The sequence below is a fragment of the Neoarius graeffei genome, chromosome 19 (assembly GCF_027579695.1).
Source record: "Neoarius graeffei isolate fNeoGra1 chromosome 19, fNeoGra1.pri, whole genome shotgun sequence".
NCBI classification, from domain to species: domain Eukaryota; kingdom Metazoa; phylum Chordata; class Actinopteri; order Siluriformes; family Ariidae; genus Neoarius; species Neoarius graeffei.
Window position 1 is genome coordinate 52,920,302 of NC_083587.1, and position 17,187 is coordinate 52,937,488.

General features: G+C 40.9%; 2 protein-coding genes across 5 annotated transcripts; both read right to left on the reverse strand.

Moving 5' to 3' along the window:
- Positions 1–304: 304 nt before the first annotated feature.
- Positions 305–5,247, reverse strand: LOC132867393 (E3 ubiquitin-protein ligase TRIM39-like). 3 transcript variants are annotated; one of them, XM_060900273.1, is made up of 6 exons: positions 4,803–5,247; positions 2,932–3,027; positions 2,433–2,663; positions 2,002–2,024; positions 1,288–1,406; positions 305–913 (listed from the first exon to the last, which is right to left on the reverse strand). In XM_060900273.1, the coding sequence occupies exons 1-6, from the start codon at positions 5,190–5,192 to the stop codon at positions 345–347; spliced, it is 1,428 nt and encodes a 475-aa protein (XP_060756256.1). In that variant the 5' UTR covers positions 5,193–5,247; the 3' UTR covers positions 305–344. The 3 variants fall into 3 exon arrangements, with proteins under 3 accessions (XP_060756256.1, XP_060756254.1, XP_060756255.1); XM_060900271.1 differs by having other exon boundaries at positions 2,002–2,663; XM_060900272.1 differs by lacking the exon at positions 2,932–3,027 and having other exon boundaries at positions 2,002–2,663.
- A 2,383-nt stretch (positions 5,248–7,630) lies between these two features.
- On the reverse strand, positions 7,631–16,853 carry LOC132867972 (nuclear factor 7, brain-like). 2 transcript variants are annotated; one of them, XM_060900944.1, is made up of 6 exons: positions 16,291–16,853; positions 16,121–16,216; positions 13,907–14,131; positions 13,726–13,751; positions 10,231–10,397; positions 7,631–8,633 (listed from the first exon to the last, which is right to left on the reverse strand). In XM_060900944.1, exons 1-6 carry the CDS (start codon positions 16,678–16,680, stop codon positions 8,065–8,067), a joined length of 1,473 nt encoding a protein of 490 aa, XP_060756927.1. In that variant the 5' UTR covers positions 16,681–16,853; the 3' UTR covers positions 7,631–8,064. The 2 variants fall into 2 exon arrangements, with proteins under 2 accessions (XP_060756927.1, XP_060756926.1); XM_060900943.1 differs by having other exon boundaries at positions 13,907–14,137.
- Positions 16,854–17,187: the final 334 nt, after the last annotated feature.

Consider the following 17,187-nt stretch of genomic DNA (forward strand, 5'->3'; position numbering starts at 1 on the left):
ATATGGAAGATAAACCTTTTAAAGTGCAACAACATTAATCTAAGTCTGAACAAACACCTGACACATGATGTCCTGTCTTACAGCTCCATCAGTTTCACCTTTAGTCATGAAAGATACAGAAATCAAAACAAAACTGGACTGACTTCATGTTCTTGACATTCTAAACATCACCATACATCTTTTTTTTCCAGCATAAAATAAGATTTCAGACTGGACCTTGAAGGGATTCATTTGTTCTTCAAGTTGTTACAACAGAATAAATAGATTACTTTAAATAACTTTAAAGATGGACAATAGTCAGGAATAAGAGCCACTCCCATTTATTACTTGTAGAAACCTGAGCATTAAAGAATAGTTCCCAGCACCACAGAATGCTGGAGAGGCATGATCTTCAAAGGAGAGCGACTACACATGCTGTGGAAGATTGGAAAGACCTTCTCAGTGAAGTGGTGCGAGAACATGTGGAGAACGGTGTTACTGGCAGGATCTAAGAACCACACCTCCCCAAAATCCATGTCCAGGCGAATTCTGACCACTTTGGGTTTGGCAGCCAAAGGGAGAGGAGTATACACTCCCAAAGGGGACCGAACACACAGGTTTTCACCATCATACCCAATACCACAAGTGCCTTTGGGATAAACATTGGGTTCTTTTCTCGGTACGGTCTCAGTGGTCACGCCGAGCATCCAGAAGGTGTTGTTTCCCACCTTGATGTCCCAACAGTGCAGCCCTGAAGAGAAACCCTCAGAGCCCAGAACACACAAACTCCTAAACTGCTCAGGAGTGTCCAAAACTGGTGGTCTGGGCATGTCAGCCTTGTCTTCATGGTCATCATCAATGTCTCTCATGCTGGTTAGATCTGAAGACAGGACGAGTTGTGAGTGAGCTGTGTTTGGATCCAAAACAACAGGAGCTGAGGAGATAAATCACAATTAGTGTATCTTACTGGGACCTAAAACGGGTATACAAGGTTCTTCATTGTCTTCAGTGAGGAAATTTGTTTTCACAGACTGAACAAATGAACATTCATATGTATAAACATACAAGCAGAATACAGACATTGATAAATTGCTAAAAATTGTTCATGTTAAATACACAACAAGCTCAAATCCCAAAGAAAGCTAACAGATAATGGCTGTGCTCTGCAGAGCGCTTACAAAGCATGTACAGGATCTCACTGTTGAAAAGTATCAGTTAGGAGATTACCATTCTCAAATAATCTCATCAAATTGGCACAAAAAAGTGTGTTCAGTTATAAAATGTCTTTAATGAAAAAAGATGACTCACTGTATTTAATGATGCTCTGCATTTTGTTCCAGAGTCTGAACTGGAGATTTCCCACATACATTGCAACATCGATAACTTCGCCTGAAGCCACACTTGGATCAGAATCTTTGTACTTGGCTCTAAAATGAAAAAATGAAGTCAGGGCTGGAGTAATCTTAACACCAAATGCCAGACTTGGAGTTTCGCAGTAATATCTGGTTACAGAAACCTTTACATTTAAAAAAGTATTAAACTAAATATAATCTAGCTATTACCAACTATCTAACTGTCTAACTAGCTATTAAACTACTATGAGTGTTTAATAGCCATAACAAAGATAGATGTTTTAAATTCTGATGTTCCCCAAGTCTAAAGGATGACAATAATCTGTACCACTTGGAATTCAAAACTGTTTTTGAATGAAAAAATAAAAACAGAAAAAGAACTAGAAGGGCACTCAGTAAAATGCATATTTCCGCCAAGCCATATATTCGGATTTGCATCAAAATCAAATCAATTGTTCCTTGGCCCAAGGCTCACCTTTCCTCCAAATTTCATCAAAATTTATTCACTACTTTTTTAGTTATGTTGGGAACAAACAAACAAACAAACAAACAAAAACAAACAAACAAACAAACAAACAAACAAACAAACAAACAAACAAACAAACAAACGGAAGCAAAAACATAACAAAAGGATGCAGAGGTAATGAGAAGCAAGTCAAATCCAACTTACTTTGCCAAAGTCTTCTCAAAGTTCTGTAAAAAAGAAAAACAAAAAACCCCAACAAAAAACAGAAAATATTTAGAATTAATAAACAAATTATGACCAAATATGCAATGCAGAAAGTACAAGAATACAGGAATACAGAAAACATTAGGATGGATGGATGGATGGATGGCCTGATGGATGGATGGCCTGATGGATGGATGGATAGATTGATGGCCTGATGGACAGACGAATGGCCTGATGGATGGATGACCTGATAGATGGATGGATGGATGGCCTGATGGATGGATGAATGGCCTGATGGATGTATGGCCTGAGGGATGTATGGCCTGATGGATGGATGAATGGCCTAATGGGTAGATGGATGAATGGCCTGATGGATGGATGGATGGATGGATGGATGGATGAGAGACAGGGAGAAAAGAAGAAAGCCTAACCTTCAGGAATTTGATGTCTTTAATTTCAAATTCCTTTCTTATGTCTTTAATAGTGTCTGAGAGTGATGTTATTTCTTGATTAATTTGTTTTAGTTTGCTTTCCAGACTCTTTGTTTTCTGCTGCTCCTCTTTCTTCAGCTGAGTTATCATGGCTCGATTCTCCTTTTGCAGAAACTGCCGAAGTTTCTTAAACTCCTCCTTTATCTGATTCCTTATGTACTCTGCCTGTTTCTGATTCACACAAGTGCCAGTAAGTCACACACACACACACACACACACACACACACACACACACACACACACACACACACATTAAATGTCTAATATTTTTGTCATTGATGCATCTGAAACAAGTTAATAGCTGTCATTATTGAATGTTTTTTTATTGGCAGGCTTTCTAGCAGTGCAAAATATATTGAACAGGAAAGGTGCACAATTTTATGTATTATCAGATCATATCCTATCATATTAAAGTTTTCAGTAGGCTAGCCATTCTCACCTTTATGTGATCTACATTTTGATGACAGTGAAACTGAGCATCTTGGAGGCTCTTTATTTTCATTTTCAAGGTATTCACTGCACTCATAAGAACACCCTACAATCAAGAAGGCAAAATTTATTCTGATTATGATTTATTTAGTTTCACAGATGCACTAAAATTATGTTTAAAATTGAAATGAAGGACACACTGGACCAAAAACAAACAAACAAACAAACAAACAAACAAACAAACAAACAAACACAAACAAACAAACAAACAAACCAGAGAAAAAAAATCAAGAGATGGATTTCATTATTATTATTTAGATTATTATTTATATGGATTATCTATCTATCTATCTATCTATCTATCTATCTATCTATCTATCTATTAATTATTATTATTATTATTATTATTATTAATAATAATAATCCAAATACTATCCCATAGGGAGGCCAGCGTAACCTATGGGACTATATCAATTTTACAATCTAAAATGCTTTAAAAAAAAACCCTAACCAACTCACAATAAGCCATGAAGAAAGAAATCTAAATATTGCATCTCAAAAGGAAAGGAAAGAAAAATAATATCTTTGACTCCCTATGTACGAGTTCATTCTTATCTCAATACCATCTTATTGACTAGATTATGACATGATCTTAAAAGTCCTAGCAGTGTTCAATTGTGCTTGATGGGACTATATCAGCTTTGCAATCTAAAGACAAGGCAAGTTTATTTATATAGCGCATTTCATACACAGTGGCAGTTCAATGTGCTTTACAGAGGTAAAGGCAAAACAGTAAACAATAGAAAATAAAATTACATAAAATGAAATGCATCAAAATCAATATAAAACTAACCTCATCTCATCTCATTATCTGTAGTCGCTTTATCCTTCTACAGAGTCGCAGGCAAGCTGGAGCCTATCCCAGCTGACTATGGGCGAAAGGCGGGGTACACCCTGGACAAGTCGCCAGGTCATCACAGGGCTGACACATAGACACAGACAACCATTCACACTCACATTCACACCTACGGTCAATTTAGAGTCACCAGTTAACCTAACCTGCATGTCTTTGGACTGTGGGGGAAACCGGAGCACCCGGAGGAAACCCACGCGGACACGGGGAGAACATGCAAACTCCGCACAGAAAGGCCCTCGCCGGCCACGGGGCTCGAACCCGGACCTTCTTGCTGTGAGGCAGCAGCGCTAACCACTACACCACCGTGCCGCCCTAAAACTAACCTGTTGACCATAAATAATGAAAAATAAAAATCTAAATATTGCATCTCAAAAAGAAAAGTAAAAAAATGTAAAAAGCAGTTTAAAAAGTTAAATAATTATGATTGCAGGTATGTTGTAATAAGCGTGATCGTCAGCAGCACTGATGCGCGAAATCCAGGAGGGTAGGGAAATTCAACAGTACGAATTTTCCTACCCTCCTGGATTTCGCGCATGCGCAGTAGGCTTGGTAGGACAAATCCAAGCGGTAGGATACGTCACGTGGTACACAAGAAGGGGAACCTGCCGATGACATCACGTTTCACGACCGTGCGGAAATTAAAAGGGTAGGTGACTTTGGTCGCAAAATTAATATGCTTGTCGTTGTCAAAAAATTATGTTTGATATATCATTTTGAAGCTAAAAGATTTCTCTATCTAGTGATACCGTTTGTATATGTTGTCGTATTTTATGCCAAAGAATACATCCAATGGTGGAATGCCACTTTAAGATAAACGATGAAAAGTTACAGTAGGTTTAGGTTTACTCATCTGTGAGACTTTTTAATACCTGTTTTTTAGGCTGTAAAAAGGCTAAAGAGCTCTCAGAAGACAAAATATTATTGTCGAATGTATGAATTTCGACTTCAGTCTGTGTGAAGCTTACCTTTTGTTCAGAAGCTGCTTCGTCGACAGGGATGAAGCGATGCTGGAGGTGTTTGCTGGAGTTTCTACAGACCAAGCACGCGACCTGTCCGTCATTCACACAGAAGAGCTTCAGCTTCTCTCCATGGAGGTCACAGAGTGTCTCAGGATCACCTCGGAGCTCCAGGAAGGTCTGACACAGGTTCTTCAGAGCCAGGTTCACGGTAGGGTTTGTAGCCGAGCGCTTCCTGCACAGCGGGCACTCCCGGCAGCCTTTGATGTCCCAGTACCGGTGAACGCACCTGTCGCACGCGCTGTGACCACACGACAGGAGCACGGGCTCCTTAAAGACGTCACAACACACCGGGCACGTGAAGTCCTCGTCAGAGAAGGGACGCTTATTCGACACCATGTTGACACTTTCTTCATCAACACATCTAATGACGAGTCAAAGTGGTTCCTGCTTCTTCATAAACATAATGTTTTAATTTCAGTTTCTATTTTACTCAACTGATTCAATACCATATTGGGATTGGGAAATAACCCAAAGTACCTCACGTTTTACTTTCAGTTCGGGGTTACCATGGTTTCCAACTCTTTGTAACAAGCAAAATCATCTCGAAGGTCAATAAATCCATAGGGCCAGTTCATTTAGTCCCATTCAAACCTTATGGTGTTGGTGTAGTGGTTAGCACTGTCGCCTCACAGCAAGAAGGTTCTGAGTTTGAATAAGAACATTAGTAGCTTGAAATTAGCAAAAAAAAAAAAATGTTGTTGGTTAATGTTTTGATATTAAGAAATGCAAGATGGGTTCTGGGTTCGAGCCCAGTGGCCAACGAGGGCCTTTCTGTGTAGAGTTTGCATGTTCTTGCCATGTCTTTCGTCCAGGTGCTCTGGTTTCCCACACAGTCCAAAGACATGCAGGTGAGGCTAACTGGTGGCTCTAAATTGACCGTGAATGGTTGTTTGTCTCTATGCGTCAGCCCTGTGATGACCTGCCGACTTGTCCAGGGTGTACCCCGCCTCTCACCCATAGGCAGCTGGGATAGGCTCCAGCTTGCAGCTATAGATAATGGATGGATGGATGGATGGATGGAAATGCAAGGTTGGGCAGCACGGTGGGTTCTGAGTTCGAGCCCAGTGGCTGATGGGAGCCTTTCTGTGTGAAGTTTGCATGTTCTCGCCGTGTCTGTATGGGTTTCCTCTACAGTCCAAAGACATGCAGGTTAAGCTAACTGATGGCTCTAAATTGACCGTGAGTGTGAATGGTTGTTTGTCTCTATGTGTCAGCCCTGTGATGATTTGGCGACTTGTCCAGGGTGTACCCTGGCTCTCACCCATAGTCAGCTGGGATAGGATCCAGCTTGCCCATGACCCTGCACAGGATAAGCGGCTACAGATTATGGATGGATGGATGATGTTAATGTATAATGATGACATTTCATAAACTCATAATTTCTAAATTTCCTGGTTAATCGCTTTAAAATAGATATTTAGAAATTGAGTTTAGTGATTTAGTCTGTAACACTACAGGTCATAACTTGCATATAAGATAGCATGGTGTGTAAGAATATTATTGTTACTTGTTTCAGGTTATGCAATTTATTTCTCAAGAACACATCTCAGACTGTATGCTATAAATACCCAGATTTTCTTGCTTGACCTGCTGCTAATCTGGATAAAAATATCAACAATGAATACTTCCAGTTGACCTTTTGATAATAAAAAGATATTTGAAAATCCCCATAATTTCCCCATTTTGTTGTCATGGAAACTGGATTGTATTTGTCTTTAATTCACTATTTTAAAAAACAAATAACTTTGGAAAGGTAACAACTGTTTTTAATGGCAGTTTGCTTTACAATGGCTGGTATTTGAGATAGCATTTAGTGTTATTCATGCTGGTTACAGGAAATCAGTGCCATTTCAGAGTGGGAAAATCCCACCAAAACAAAACAACCACTAAAAAAAAAAAAAATCCTCCACCTGGGTAAGCTAGGGGAGAACTAGGTACAAAACGGAACAATGTCACCTGAGTTAAGTTATGACTAATGACACAAACAGTTTAAATTGAAATATTAGAAAAAAGTAAAGCATACAATATAGAAGATACATTTTTAAAAATGCAATCGTGTTATATCTCAAGCTACAAACACTTGATACAATATACCCTCTCATACAACTCCATTAAGTTCACCTTTAGCCATGCAAGATGCAATATATATATATATATATATAAAAGAGTAAGTCAAAAAGTTCTAAGACAGAGGTTATAATTTCAAAAGGTGTGAAAGACATCCCCCAGAATTCTACAAAGAAGGAATTCTCCGATGGAAACACCACTTGCAGAAGTGTTTAGATTTACATGGAGGATATGTAGAGAAATAGCTTTGTTATTTTCATAAATGAAGATTTTTTTCAATTTGTCTTAGAACTTTTTGACTTACCCTTATATATATATATATATATATATATATATATATATATATATATATATATATATATATATATATATATATATATACACACACACACACACTACCGTTCAAAAGTTTGGGGTCACCCAGACAATTTTGTGTTTTCCATGAAAAGTCACACTTTTATTTCCCACCATAAGTTGTAAAATGAATAGAAAATATAGTCAAGACATTTTTCTGGCCATTTTGAGCATTTAATCGACCCCACAAATGTGATGCTCCAGAAACTCAATCTGCTCAAAGGAAGGTCAGTTTTATAGCTTCTCTAAAGAGCTCAACTGTTTTCAGCTGTGCTAACATGATTGTACAAGGGTTTTCTAATCATCCATTAGCCTTCTGAGGCAATGAGCAAACACATTGTACCATTAGAACACTGGAGTGAGAGTTGCTGGAAATGGGCCTCTATACACCTATGGAGATATTGCACCAAAAACCAGACATTTGCAGCTAGAATAGTCATTTACCACATTAGCAATGTATAGAGTGGATTTCTGATTAGTTTAAAGTGATCTTCATTGAAAAGAACAGTGCTTTTCTTTCAAAAATAAGGACATTTCAAAGTGACCCCAAACTTTTGAACGGTAGTGTAAATAAATATAAAACTAACATGTACAGTTGAATTGTACTTTACTCCACATTCTCTACATCTCCACATGTCCTTCTTCCAGCGACAAACTTCACTGTACCCTGATCTGGTTTACTTGTTCTTCAAGTTGCTACAATATAATAAATACATTACAACTTTAAAATTGCACTACAATTGAGAATATAAGCCACTGCCACTCATCACTTGTACAAACATGAGCATTAAGGGATGTTTCCCAGCAACACATAACACCGGAGAGGCATGATCTTCAAAGGAGAGAGACTACACATGCTGTGGAAAATTGGAAAGACCTTCTCAGTGAAGTGGTGCGAGAACATGTGGAGAACGGTGTTACTGGCAGGATCTAAGAACCACACCTCCCCAAAATCCATATCCAGACGAATTCTGACCACTTTGGGTTTGGCAGCCAAAGGGAGAGGAGTGTACACTCCCAAAGGGGACCGAACACACAGGTTTTCACCATCATACCCAATACTGCAAGTGCCTTTGGGATAAACATTGGGTTCTTTTCTCGGTACGGTCTCAGTGGTCACGCCGAGCATCCAGAAGGTGTTGTTTCCCACCTCGATGTCCCAACAGTGCAGCCCTGAAGAGAAACCCTCAGAGCCCAGAACACACAAACTCCTAAACTGCTCAGGAGTGTCCAAAACTGGTGGTCTGGGCATGTCAGCCTTGTCTTCATAGTCATCATCAATGTCTCTCATGCTGGTTAGATCTGAAGACAGGACGAGTTGTGAGTGAGCTGTGTTTGGATCCAAAACAACAGGAGCTGAGGAGATAAATCACAATTAGTGTATCTTAGAGAGATCTAAAAGCTGATACAAGAGTCAAGCTTTCAATCAGTTCTACTCAGAGCACCATCATTATTTCAGAAAGAAATTCTGCATTAAGACTAATTTGAACATATATGTTGAAAATATTGAGCAAAACCATGGACGCCACTTCTGAGAACTGTAGATGGCCAAAAATATACGAACACCTGACCATCACACCCATTTAATGCTTTTAAAACATCAGATTCCAGAGTTGGACAAATCCATCCCCTTTTGCTGCGATAATAATCTCCACTCTTCCGGGAAGACTTTCCACTGGATTTTGGAGCAAGGCTGTAGGGATTCAGCTACAAAAGCTTTAGTTGGATTGGACACTCATGTCAGATGACAGTGTTGTAATCAAGTCACTAAACCTCGAGTCCGAGTCCAGTCTTGAGTACCTGATGTTCAAGTCATTAAAAGAAAATTTTGAGTCGAGTCCACTATTGATTCAAGTCGAGTCCGAGAACAAGACTCCAACGGCACCATTTGATGGTGGCTCTTGCTGTCTTTTTGTGAAACCACCTCTGCTACTGTGTTGGACTAACGTTACTGCTCGACTGCCCCATTTTAGTTAACAGGCTACAGATAAAAAGCTTGTTCATTGCTCAGCAAGCCCCACCCACTATCAACAGGGCAAATAGCATGAGACATGGTTAACACTAGCTAGTTCATCACTCAGCAAGCAAGCCCTGCTATCAACAGAGCAATGAACATAGCGTGTCACTTCCTTCTCTGGGTGGAGTCTTACCAAATGACGAACGAAGTTCGAGGTTGTTCCCGTCGTCTCCTCGATAGTTCTTCTACATATGGAACACATAGCAGTGCATTTTTTTCCCACTGCACGAGAAGTCTGTATAAGCAAAGTGGACAATCCTAGGCGCGTTCTCTCCAGGCATTTTAGCACCATTAACATTAGTGTGTTACTGAACATGACGTATGAACAGGTGAATGTGCATTCTCTTGCATGAAATTAGTATAAAAATTAATGTAGATATACATATGCCAAATTATGATGACATGTTATGAAAATAAAGAAAAATTCAGTCCCCTTGTCTCCAATTTATGAGTCCGAATGCAGTTAATGTACGAGTTTGAGTCCACGTCCGAGTCATCAGTGCTCAAGTCCAAGTCAAGTTACGAGTCCTTAAAATTAGGGCATGAATCAGACTCGAGTCCGAGACCTTGACTCGAGTACAAGCCTGTCAGGTGAGAAGGTCTGGTGTGCTGTCCATATACCAGTTCCTCCCAAAGATATTCAGTGGGGCTGAGGTCAGGGCTTTGTGCAGGCCATTCAAGTTCTTCCACTCCAACCTTGACAAACCATGTTTTCATGGACCTTGCTTTGTGCACAGCAGCACTGTCATGCTGGAACATGTTTGGGGCCCTTTAGTTCCAGCAAAGTGAAATCTTAATGCTACAGTACAGCATACGAAGATAATTGAGCACTTCCAACTTTACACAATAGATGCACAGGTGTCCACTTACTTTTGACAGTATATTGTAAAGTGTTAACAAGACAAGTAATGTGGCGTTGATAAACAAATGACTCACTGTATTTGATAGTAGTCTGCATTTTATTCCAGACTCTGAACTGTAGATTACCCAGGTACTTTGCAACATCAAGCACTTCTTTTGAAGCCATTTTTGGATCCAGTTTGTTTGCAACATTGGGTGCTTTTCCTGAAGTCACACTAGGATTTGAATTTCTGTTCTGAGTTCTGAAAAAAAAAGGACAAATGCTGAGTTGATTAGTAACAGAAAGCAGAGATAAATGCTTTAATACAATCCATTATGGGCGGCACGGTGGTGTAGTGGTTAGCGCTGTCGCCTCACAGCAAGAAGGTCCGGGTTCAAGCCCCGTGGCCGGCGAGGGCCTTTCTGTGTGGAGTTTGCATGTTCTCCCCGTGTCCGCGTGGGTTTCCTCCGGGTGCTCCGGTTTCCCCCACAGTCCAAAGACATGCAGGTTAGGTTAACTGGTGACTCTAAATTGACCGTAGGTGTGAATGTGAGTGTGAATGGTTGTCTGTGTCTATGTGTCAGCCCTGTGATGACCTGGCGACTTGTCCAGGGTGTACCCCGCCTTTCGCCCGTAGTCAGCTGGGATAGGCTCCAGCTTGCCTGCGACCCTGTAGAAGGATAAAGCGGCTAGAGATAATGAGATGAGACAATCCATTATTATATATACAGGACACTTTTCTGATGGAATAAAAACAGTTATTCTGTCCACATTCATTAGATATGAACAATCATGTGCTCTGATTGGCTACTCTACTACAGGGGGCTGCAAAAGTAGGTATCCAGTAAGGATTATTCCAGTTTTACCAGTATTATAACAGTGGTGCTAGGTTTCATTTAATACTAATGTTTTGTGTGAATGTTTTGTTTTTCATTACTGTATACCTACTTTTGCAGCCCCCTGTATTAAGCTATCAGCTCATATCCCATGAGTAGAGAAAAACAAAATGCGACTTTGTTATCAAGTATTTAAAAGAAACAGAAATAGCTAAAAGAATATAGTCCCCCCCCATATTTCCTGTTCCACACTCCAGCCCAGTCGGTGGTGGTAATGCACCTTTAAGTTGGTTTGCCAATGGCCAAAAAAAACCTTAAAGAAGAAGAACAACAACAAAATGGCAGAGTGTGTTGCTGAACCAACCAAGGATGAAATAAAAACTACTCGAAAACAAAACCCAAAAAATACAAAGAAATCAACAAAACATGGAATAAAAGTATTTGATGGTAAAAACATATTTTTCAATAATTATTATTATTGCATTTTTCACAAATTGCTAGTCATTTCACCAGTTTGTTTACAGAAAGCGGAAAGCGGAAATGATTTTATTGGATGTACTTGTATAAAGTTTTTATTTATAGAATTTGCAAAAATTAAAAATAAAAATGCTCCGTTTCTCAAAATCCAGTGAATGTGGATAGAATAAAACAGTTATTCCATTCCACTCAATCTCGCTGTACATGGCTTATAGCCAACTCAGCGCTACACATCTCGTCAGCTATCAGCTCATGTACGACTCGATTTCGTGGAATAAATGTTAATTATTTTTTTCGCGGTCCAGTTTCCATCAAATCCTGCGCTCTGATTGGCTGACGAGCGGGTCCGTATCCTACGATAAGGACCCCAGTTACGGACCCCGGTTACGGACCTCTGGTGACTCGCTCATTCACAACAACAACAAACATAGTAGCAATTTTTGTCAACATTTATTTTCGCATTTCTCAGGAGAATAGCATTAATTTTACAGCATGGATAGCGATAACGACAGTGTTCACAGCGAAAGCGAGTTTTACTACCCTGAGGAAGAAGAAAGAAAAGAAAACATTTCAGGAGAAAGCTAAAAACCTGTAACTGTTGCTAACACCAAGCAAAAACATGGCTGAACCCTGAATGACTTATTTTGTATAAATAGGGGACTACATAGGCGGCAAAATGTAGTTTTTTTCCTGCCATGGAAGTGCACTTGTATACTGAGGAGGAAGCCATTTGCATTACAGCCATGAATGAGGATTCAAAATAGCATTAATTTTACAGCACGGATAGTGATAATGACAGTGTTCACAGCGAAAGCGAGTTTTACTACCCTGAGGAAGAAGAAAGAAAAGAAAACATTTCAGGAGAAAGCTAAAAACCTCTAACTTGCTAACACCAAGCAAAAACATGGCTGAATCCTGAATGACTCAATTTTGTATAAATAGGGGACTACATAGGCAGCAGGCGGCACGGTGGTGTAGTGGTTAGCGCTGTTGCCTCACAGCAAGAAGGTCCTGGGTTCGAGCCCCGGGGCCGGCGAGGGCCCTTCTGTGTGGAGTTTGCATGTTCTCCCCGTGTCCGCGTGGGTTTCCTCCGGGTGCTCCGGTTTCCCCCACAGTCCAAAGACATGCAGGTTAGGTTAACTGGTGACTCTAAATTGACCGTAGGTGTGAATGTGAGTGTGAATGGTTGTCTGTGTCTATGTGTCAGCCCTGTGATGACCTGGCGACTTGTCCAGGGTGTACCCCGCCTTTCGCCTGTAGTCAGCTGGGATAGGCTCCAGCTTGCCTGCGACCCTGTAGAAGGATAAAGCGGCTAGAGATAATGAGATGAGATGAGACATAGGCAGCAAAATATAGTTTTTTTCCTGCCATGGAAGTGCACTTGTATACCTAGGAGGAAGCAATTTGAATTACAGCCGTGAATGAGGATTCAAAATGGCGGCTTGGCTTGGTTTTCCCTTTTGGGCGCTCTCGTTTTCTGTTAGAATTTGGTAAAGAAAAAAAAATATTTACCAGCTTAAGGTCGGTCCGTATGGTGAAATACCGTGACCTCAGCCTTGAATACTGACCTCAGCCCAGAGGGCCTCGATCAGTACTTTCAAGACCTCAGTCACGGTATTTCACGATACGGACCTCCCAGCTGGTAAGTAACATATGTATTCTCTTTCCTTCTAGTGGGCTTCATTTATTTGGTTTGACAGCATTTAATGTTGTTAGCATATTGCTCATCCTACGTGTATTACGTCACTCTACCCAATGGAGAATGAGCGTTGAATACGGTTTACGATATTGCATGGTTGTCAAGGCAACATGAAATCACACATCAGAGCCGGTGCGAATATTCAATGAGAAAGTTTTCTGCTGTGCATGCACAGAAGTATTTCTATGTTTGCGAATTCAAAATGCCATAAGATACATATTACACGTAAAACTTCCGTGCTAGTGAGCGACTGTGACCATTTGTAAACAAACATTTGTAAAATCTATAATTGTTCCATCGAATGTGGATGCATAATAATAATAATAATAATAATGGCTTTTTTTCATGGTATATCAGATATATTCCATTAAGCTAGCATCATATTGAACTCGTCTTTGACTCGTTCAATCTCATGCTAGCTGAATGGAATATATCTGATATACCACAAAAAAAAGTTAGCCAATATTATTAAAATATCCCCCAAAAGTGAGGGATAGTAGAAACAACAGCAGCTCAGTTTGGGTTAAGAAGCAAGAATAAATATAAATAAAATAAGAAGCAAATGAACTTCAACTTACTTTGGCAGATACTTCTTAAGGTTGTGCTGAAACATGGAAAAAGGAAGAGGATTAATGAAGGACTGATGTATTGTAACATCACATGAGACAACAAGAAAAGGACAGGAAAAGAAAGAAACAGAAGGGGGATAGGAAGGAAGGTAGAAAGAAAGAAAAATGAAGGAAAGAAAGAAAGACCCACCTTTAGGAATATGACGTCTTCAGCTTGTAAATCTTTTTTTATGACTCTAACAATGCTTGAGGTGGCCTTTATCCTTTGTCTGACGTTTTTCATTTTGTTTTCAAGCGTCTGCAATTTCTCCTGCATCTCCTCCTCCAGTTTCTTCAACATGGCTGCATTTTCCTCGATCAGAAACTGTACAAGTTCCTGAATCTTCTCATTAATTTGATTCGTTATATACTCGGCCTGTTGCTGACATAATTAACACAAGTAAGTTGAACAGACACATGTTGTACATGTCAAAGATCACTTTACTATCAGATCACATCTCAAAACTTTAAAGCATATATGCAGAGCCATGGGCTCACTCGTTTATAAATGCCTTGAGACCTCAAGAATGGCACAAGAATAGTTTTAAGCATGAACAATAAATCTAATATAGTAATTTTTACGATTAAAGTGATTTATATAGGTAGCGGTCTGAGTGAATGACCCTGACATCCGTAACGTCACAGCAGGAAGTCTATCGGTCTCATCGCCATTTCCGCTATACTAAAACACAGAGCTGACTGCAACTCCGATCCTCCATTTTGAGCTAATTTACAGTATCACCATGCCACGTAGATGTGTTGCTGGCCGGTGCAGCAACATGACAGAAGGTGGATTTATGTTGCATTCATGGTCCAAGAATGTTCAAACTGCAAAGATTTGGACACGTTTTGCGAGAAGTTCACAGGCACATTGGGCGTCTGTGAAGTGGTCTCTCCTCTGCTATGCATATTTTACTGAAGACTCGTACGAGACCTCTGATCTGTTGAGGAGCGTTAGCTATAAGCCCATATTGAAAGAGGGTGCAGTATCAACAATTAAAGAAAAAGAAAACAAGAAAAGGAAAGCATTTATTTTATTTTATTTTTAAAAGGAAAGTTCAGTTGCACCAGTCTTCCCGGAGTGAGCTGAGGGTTGTTGCTAAAACCCGGGATGGAACGGGATGTGACATATCGCTCGGGCAGTGACCTCCCTGCGGTTGTTGCTAAAACCGGTGACATCCTGTTCCATCCCGGGTTTTAGTAATTGCCTGAGCTGAGCAGTAATGACGGAGTACTCCGTCTGGACAAAACAGAGAATGAGTGGACCAGCCGTCTTATTTCTAAACTGGATATTGCTGCCATCTTGCCCTTACGTGGAAGAAGTGAATGAACGAACAACTTAAAGTCAGATTGTTTCAAAACAATCAGCCACAAGATCGGCCTTCAAGAAGCGAGAACACAGATGGGTAAGCTCCGACTCTCATTTGGATATAAAACAACAAAAACAACACATTGTTTACCTGCATTTAGATTGATACATGTAACTTGGGGCGGCACGGTGGTGTAGTGGTTAGCGCTGTCGCCTCACAGCAAGAAGGTCCGGGTTCGAGCCCCGTGGCCGGCGAGGGCCTTTCTGTGCGGAGTTTGCATGTTCTCCCCGTGTCCGCGTGGGTTTCCTCCGGGTGCTCCGGTTTCCCCCACAGTCCAAAGACATGCAGGTTAGGTTAACTGGTGACTCTAAATTGACCGTAGGTGTGGATATGAGTGTGAATGGTTGTCTGTGTCTATATGTCAGCCCTGTGATGACCTGGTGACTTGTCCAGGGTGTACCCCGCCTTTCGCCCATAGTCAGCTGGGATAGGCTCCAGCTTGCCCGCGACCCTGTAGAACAGGATAAAGTGGCTAGAGATAATGAGATGAGATGAGACATGTAACTTGTATTGTGTGTTTAAGTTACCGGTATGAGATTATTTAACTTGCTTCAGAATGTGATTGTCCCAGATTATTTAATTAGCCTTTTACGTTTTATCAGTGAAAATGCAGGCATGTACATGTGTGTTGCACAACGCCTATCCTGTTTTAATGAGAGTCAACCCACAATCAGTGAAGTCAAATCAGTCTCAGTTGAGCAAGTCGGTAACGGTATTTCTTACTTTCACCAGAAATTTTTATTTGTATGACTTTGGTCTATAGCTGTAAAAGGCCTTGGACTTAAAACCGGTTACCGCTATGATGTCACGCACTCAGGGCTGGCTGGCTCAGCGGGGCGGCTCGAATGCCAACTTTGCGGTCGATTTTAACTCTCAAAAATATATACATTTTTAAAATTTCCATTTATGCAGCGTACCAGAATCAAGGATGGAGATACTATCCACTCAGAAAAGTATTTAAAAATAAAAGGTTCTGCGTATCTGGCAAATCTCACCTTTATGTGATCCACATTTTGATGGCAGTGAAAGTGGACCTCTTCAAGGCTCTTCGTTTTTAAGTTCAGCTTATTCAGTCCACGGGTAGCAGCATGCTACAGTTAGGAATACACAATGTAAGCTGTTTTTCCATTCATTTTATTCGTTTAAAGTTTCTCTCAGGGTTTACCTTAAACTGAGAAGCTGCTTCGTCGACAGGGATGAAGCGATGCTGGAGGTGTTTGCTGGAGTTTCTACAGACCAAGCACGCGACCTGTCTGTCATTCACACAGAAGAGCTTCAGCTTCTCTCCATGGAGGTCACAGAGTGTCTCAGGATCACCTCGGAGCTCCAGGAAGGTCTGACACAGGTTCTTCAGAGCCAGGTTCACGGTAGGGTTTCTCGCAGAGCGCTTCCTGCACAGCGGGCACTCCCGGCAGCCTTTGATGTCCCAGTACCGGTGAACGCACCTGTCGCACGCGCTGTGACCACACGACAGGAGCACGGGCTCCTTAAAGACGTCACAACACACCGGGCACGTGAAGTCCTCGTCAGAGAAGGGACGCTTATTCGACGCCATAGTGAGAGCTTCATCAGCTACAAACCTACTCAGGAGTTCATATGGCTGACTGTTTCACTTCTTCACAAAACCTCAACAAAATAGTTATTTCAGTTTCTATTCCATACACTTTCTACACTCTCAACCACGAACCTGTTTTGAGAACTGACGACTGCATACATGTCAGGAACTCCTCACGCTTTACTTTCAGTTTGAGTAATCAGAATCAGGGTTGCCAGATTTTCAAGGCTGACTCAGCCCTGTGACCATCTCATCTCATCTCATCTCATTATCTCTAGCCGCTTTATCCTTCTACAGGGTCGCAGGCAAGCTGGAGCCTATCCCAGCTGACTACGGGCGAAAGGCGGGGTACACCCTGGACAAGTCGCCAGGTCATCACAGGGCTGACACATAGACACAGACAACCATTCACACTCACATTCACACCTACGGTCAATTTAGAGTCACCAGTTAACCTAACCTGCATGTCTTTGGACTGTGGGGGAAACCGGAGCACCCGGAGGAAAC

Coding starts and splice junctions, on each gene's coding strand:
- LOC132867393 (XM_060900271.1), bottom strand. CDS start 5,192: ATGGTGTCGAATAAGCGTCCCTTCTCTGACGAGGACTTCACGTGCCCG. Junction 2,664..2,931: donor AAAATGTAGATCACATAAAG/GTGAGAATGGCT, acceptor TGTGTGAATCAG/AAACAGGCAGAGTACATAAG. Junction 1,407..2,001: donor TTTGAGAAGACTTTGGCAAA/GTAAGTTGGATT, acceptor TTTTCATTTTAG/AGCCAAGTACAAAGATTCTG.
- LOC132867972 (XM_060900943.1), bottom strand. CDS start 16,680: ATGGCGTCGAATAAGCGTCCCTTCTCTGACGAGGACTTCACGTGCCCG. Junction 10,398..13,725: donor CTTAAGAAGTATCTGCCAAA/GTAAGTTGAAGT, acceptor TTTTTTTTTCAG/AACTCAGAACAGAAATTCAA. Junction 8,634..10,230: donor GCAGACTACTATCAAATACA/GTGAGTCATTTG, acceptor TTATCTCCTCAG/CTCCTGTTGTTTTGGATCCA.